Source organism: Callospermophilus lateralis, chromosome 18 (genome assembly GCF_048772815.1).
Source record: "Callospermophilus lateralis isolate mCalLat2 chromosome 18, mCalLat2.hap1, whole genome shotgun sequence".
Taxonomy (NCBI): Eukaryota; Metazoa; Chordata; class Mammalia; order Rodentia; family Sciuridae; genus Callospermophilus; species Callospermophilus lateralis.
In genome coordinates this window covers 8,718,283-8,724,135 of record NC_135322.1, presented here as the reverse complement: position 1 = coordinate 8,724,135, position 5,853 = coordinate 8,718,283, and the positions used below count along the sequence as shown (strand labels likewise).

Below are 5,853 nucleotides of genomic sequence, written 5' to 3'. Positions count from 1 at the left end.
ATATATTTTTTTTTTTTTTGGCTGGTGGCTGCTTGGATCTCCCAAGGCAGAGATGAATAGTTGTGTCACGATCTCTGGCTACTAAATCTTTGGTGTGCCCCCGCCCCACTGAGTCCAAAGGGCTCTCATGCTGTGGGTTTGAGAAGACCCCAATCCCACCCTTCCTGAGACCCTTACTGCAGAGGGGACATTGCTTCCACTCACTTTCGCTCTGTGTTGTAATTGCTGGTCAGTGAGTACCAACTCCGATCCAAAACATAGTCTTCTTTGGTGCAGTTTTCGAAAGTTCTTTGCTTGAAAGTGAAGGGGAAGGTGCACCTGGGGGGATCTGCAGAGGGGGCAGGAGAAGGGACTGTGAACACAGTCTTCAGATCGTCTCTGCTGATCTTACAGAGCATCAGGATTTTCTGCCAAGGTCTTTAAATGTCAGTGAAAATTATATAGAAAAGCAAGGATTTGAACTCAGGCCTTCCTGATACCCCAACCATGCAGCACTCTGTTCCCAACACCCCTTTTGTACCGGCACTAAGCTGTCCCACCTTAGGAAACTCACCAGTCGCTGTGCAGTATCGCCACCTTCCACGGAAGTCATGGTCAAGGGAGAACCAATCAAAGTCACTGTGGACCGTGGTGCAGCTGTGGTAGACGACGTCACCATAGAGAAATGGAATGGCGCACTCATGCAGAATAATTTCTGGCAAGAGAACGTGTGGAGCGCAGGGCAGCCCCAGGGGAATGGACCTCAAGCTGCATCTGGTCATCTGCACTTGGCTCGCTCTCCCTCGCCCTGCCACCTGTTGGTCCCACTAAGTGCCTTTCCTGTGTGGTGAAAATCCGAGGGGACTGTCAAAGGAGGCCTTCCTCTGCACAGAGCGGTTGCAGGGGGGCTGCTGGCTTTCTGAGGATGCCCGTCCTCCAGCCACCACACCGACTCCCTTGGCCTGACCCTGAGTCCTCCTAACTCTGCTCTCCCCTCCCTCTCTCCTAGACAGGCGTGTCTCCTAGGCTGCCAGAGTGAGCCCCCCGCACCTCCACACTCTCTGCTTCCCCCACCGGCTTCCTACCCCAGCGTTCTGCCCTGACTGCAGCAGTGACTTGGCCTGCAGCTCCCAGCCCACCTGAGCTGCAGGGGAGCCAGCTTCTCAGTGACACCTGCTGCTGGCCTGCTGAGGCCCCGGTTCTAAGTGCAAGAAATCGCATGCAATGGTTGATGTTCTCACCAGATTAAGAACCTGAGGCGTATGTGGGCTGAAGGATAGGAAAAGTATCTTGATTCAATCATACCAAAATGTGAGCTGTGTCAAAACATCACATGCTTCTCCATCAACATATAAATGTATTACTTGCCCACTGAAAGGAAAGTAAAAAGAAAGAGCCCCTCCCCCATTCAGTTGCTGGTGTCACTTTCAATGGAGAAGAGAACATTTTTCTGGAAGCTTAGGAGAAAAGATTGGATAGGCAACTGATGGGCATGTTCAACCATCTGACGTGGCTGTTCTGACCTGGGACAGACTTTCCTATGAGGAAATGACATAGGAAATGGTGAGGTCACAGCAAAGGGCAAGAAACAATACTAAGTTGTATCCCTGTGTCTTATAGGTTTTAGTGCTATACAGATGAGAAGTCAAGGCTCATCCTTTCTTACCAGCTGCCACACTGAATTGAAAATATAAAGTTTCTGCGGACGTTGATTCCCTCCTGTTCTGAACTCTCCCCTCACCCCTCACCCCTCACCAGCCTCTCCCCCTCACCTGCATCCAGGCCACACATGCAGACAGCCAGCAGCACCCAGGCCACCAGGTGCCTCATCGCCTCTGACAGCCCTCAGAGGACATGCGCCTGGGTGAGCCTCACCTCTGAGTTTATACTCTGCCTTTCTGCTCCTCCTCCTCTGGTCACTCTCACCCCTACCCTGCCACATTTTCTTCCTTGTCCTGAATCTCAGGGTGCTTAAAAATCAGGAACCACCCATGTTAGGCTATTCTAGAGCTGCATTCTGAAAGCTGATCCCTGGAGCAGCACTGTCACCCTTGAGGGGTGGGGGGTAGGGGTGGGGGTATGGGGGGTGGGGGAATGGGGTGTGTGTGTTTGGGGATTAGGGGGCGTTGTAAGAAATGCAAAACCTCAGCCCCTCCCTGCACCTGCTGAAACTGGTGGTGCAGGAACCTGCCTTGTAGCAAGCCCTCCAGAGGGTCTCATGGGTGCTTAAACTTGGGAATCACTGTGGTATAGTGTGCCCAGCACTTTCATATCCGCTTCACATCATTTTATCCCTTGACTATTACTTTTGAAATGAGAGGAGAGCATGGTATAATGGGAAAGGCGGGTGAAGTCCCCTGAGCAGGTAAAGGTCAGAGAGACAAGCACGTGGTCTGTTGCCACTCAGCACAGGGAGAGGACCATCTTAATCCCAGTTCCTGTTGTGTGCTTGGTGGACTTTGGAATTTGTTCCCCATGTCACCATCTCTGGAGCCATATGAGACAACAGAATAGGGAAGACCATGAGACAGAAGTTGGAGTGTTGAAGAAGGGAGAAAGAAGAGGAGAGTTGGAAAGGTGAGTCCCCATACTGAGGTGGGCATCTTGAGTGCAGTTGCCTGGTGCGACTCAAGACCATTCAACATGAAGAACAGAGAGTCTCTGAGGCCAGGCTTTCTGTCCATTCAAGGGGGGAGGCAGCTATCAGTCACTGTTCCACCGATACTGAGATCTTCTCAGACATTTTTCCGGTTATGCCTCATATCCCACCATGTATAGAGCAGAAATGGAGAACTTTGATAAAGGCAAGGAAACTGGAGAACCCAAGACTTCCAACCCATATGCTCTTATTAACAGATGGTCAGGGTCTCAGTGGGCAAGGGGGATTCCCGTCAGTCATGAGTGAGCCCCAGGGGGGCATCCATGCTCTGCACACATGAGCTCCTAAAAATCTCAGCATGATATCCTCCCATGTGAATTGCACCCCTAGTCCTCTCGGGAAGCTGAGGCTCAGAATGGCAGCATCATTCGTGAGCCTAAGGGTCTTTTCTGGAGGTGGAGAGCAAGGAGGCATGCAGAGCTCCAAGTCCAGTCCCTGGTGTCCTCCACTGCATGGTGAGCGAGGCCCTACAGCCTGAGCATTCCTAGGAAGCCTGGTTTCTTTAGGGTCATGGGGACTATGCCTTCATCCAATTGAAAACATTGATTCAGTGTTTACGATGGACCAAGTCAGTCTACATGAGTAGAAGACAAGCAATACCCATCCCAAATACAGAAATCACTCAATTTCTTTTACTCGCTAAATGAGTGACTTTGGAGTTATTTTTGCTGCTTCAGCCAAAATTATTTGGGCTAGAAGAATCCAGCTGAGAGCCCAATGGATGATGCATGTTTTTCTTAATTCAGTTAATTCCAGGTTAGTATTTTCCATCCCAAAACAATACGGGATCCAGGACAATTACAAGCCAAGATGCACACATCCAGGGGAATGGAAGTGGTCTTTTAGTATCTCTCATTTCAAAGTAATACTGTGGCAAGTAGTTGATCTCCTGTTATTTATTAAGTGAGATAGCCCATCTTTGACTTGTTTGCCTATTCTTTCTTCATTCCTGAATACTCTCTTAATGTTCTTAATTCTAGCCATGATGTCTTCCAAAGATAATGGGCAGTTAGATCCTTGAATGTCCATGAGGTATGGAAGTTGTGATAAATATGTAAATGTTGGTTCTAGAGATTTGCCCATGCTGTACATTAGTGGCAGGTCCAGGACACTGTGAGCAGAAGCCAGGACATCCTACCTTTTAGATGCACTGGGGTAGACATAAGAGAGAACCCATTATTCCTTTACTGCTCAATTTAACAGTTATCATGTACGAAGGTGCTTGGCCATCTGTGAAAAAACGATTTTCAGAACCACAATTGGATTGTAGCCAACAGTCCTGGGTGGGAAAGATTGAAAGTAAAGTCCTGAGTTCATCAACCTGCCAAGTGACCGAGCAGCACTTGCAGTTCAAAGCTTCCACATGAAAGCACCACTCACAGGCCAGTGAAAACTGCCGTTGATTCTGACAGAGAGGAATCCTACAGGGCTCACTTTTTTAATCTTCTGAGAAAGTGAATGTACTTGCATTGGGTTTACATTTAGAATATCAACTTGCAATGCCAGCTCTGGACATGGGGAACATATGAGCATTATCATCAGATGGACTGACCTTCAAATCCTTGACTTTGCCTTTTCTAGTGGGCACATTAGCTAATGGACTCTCTGACACAGGAGTTATTTGAATCTTTCCTCATAGGCTCATGGCAGAAGAAAAAAACAGGTGTTTAACTTTCATGGGAATTTTTTTTTTAATTACTGGTGATTAAACCCAGAACCTCATGCATTTTAGGCAGGAGATCTACCAGAGTTACATTCTCAGCAGTATTTATATTTAAGACAGGGTCTCATTACATTGCCCAGGATGGCCTCAAACACTTCCTATAGTATATCCTATAAACACTTCCTATTGTACCTGGGATATAAACCTGTGCCATCACACCTGGCTAAGTTTTGTCACGTATAAAAGTTGAATAATGTAGGTAAGAAAGAATATTCTGGAAACTGTTTTAGTCAGCTAGGGCTGCCAATACAAAATGCCCCTAGAGCTGAGCAGTCGGCCACACAACCTTTCTGTCAATCCACACACATCCCAAACCCCTTCAGACCTCAGGTCATTTACACTTGGGCTCTGTCTGCCAGGAAGCACTGCTGAAAGACGGGGTGCAGAACTCCCTCCCTTCCAACTTTCCTAGGTCTCTGGGAAGCCACATGACTGGCTCAGAAGGGCCCTTCTCATCACTCTAACATGGCAACTCTGACAACTCCATCTCCCCCCTTACCATGGTTTAATATTCCACAGTAATTATCTCTGCCTGACTTGTTACTCCATATTCACATCCTCACCTACATGTAAATACACATCTGTGAATGTGTGAGTTTATACCTTTCTCCCTAACTACACTGCATATTCTGGGATGGTGGGGACTTGGCTTCATGTAATACTCTATCCCCAGTAAGGTAAAACATTGCCTGAAATGAACAAAGAAAACTACATTCTAATAACGCAAGGCTTCAATTGACACATGTATAGGGTATTCCGTGTAAGTGGCAATATAAACCCCAAATAGTCAGTGATGGTTCATATCCAAGGGAAACTATGTAATCTGAAGCAACTAAATTGCTTGAACAAATGACAAAAAGTTTGTTTACAATATTTACCTCTAATTCAAGGCACATGATGCATTGCAATTATTGATAGTAACGCTCTGCCACAGAACACCACAACTTATTCTGCCTATCTTACTCTGACATTGTACCCATAAGCTAACCTCTTGCCACTCCTTCCTACCCTCCGAGGCTGAACTCTGTTCTGTTTAGCTCTCAAACAGCACTGGCTTCATGAATGAAGGTTCAAAACATGAGAAACCTCTAGGGAGTTTTGAATTAAAGAGACAAGACTCTAATTACCTCCAGGATGGCTTCTCCTAGCTCCAGCCTCCAGCCACCTAATGTGGTAGCGAGGTTTACTGAAGAGGCTAGTGAGTGAGAGAGAACACGCCAAGGAGTGAACTTTTATTGGGGAACAACAAATTCTGGGGAAAATCCCATCCAATGAAGAAGATTAAGGGGGGCAGCATCCCAAGGTCAGGGGTGACGATTGGGTCTTCGGGGTACTGATCAGACTCGCCTCCACACAGACAAGCTCTCGGACCTGAGAAGTGTGGGGAAAGCTCTGGACACAAGATGTGCCTAAGTGCCTCTTACCCCGCCAGGGAAGTAACTCAAATCACGTGCGAAGATGGCCTCCCACAGTTCTGATCTCTTGTCATTGA

At 47.4% G+C, this 5,853-nt stretch overlaps 1 protein-coding gene across 1 annotated transcript; it reads right to left on the bottom strand.

Moving 5' to 3' along the window:
• Positions 1 to 200: 200 nt before the first annotated feature.
• On the bottom strand, positions 201 to 1,809 carry LOC143383140 (binder of sperm protein homolog 2-like). Its single transcript, XM_076837495.1, has 3 exons — positions 1,752 to 1,809; positions 554 to 694; positions 201 to 328 (listed from the first exon to the last, which is right to left on the bottom strand). The coding sequence occupies exons 1-3, from the start codon at positions 1,807 to 1,809 to the stop codon at positions 201 to 203; spliced, it is 327 nt and encodes a 108-aa protein (XP_076693610.1).
• Between the last annotated feature and the right edge of the window lie 4,044 nt (positions 1,810 to 5,853).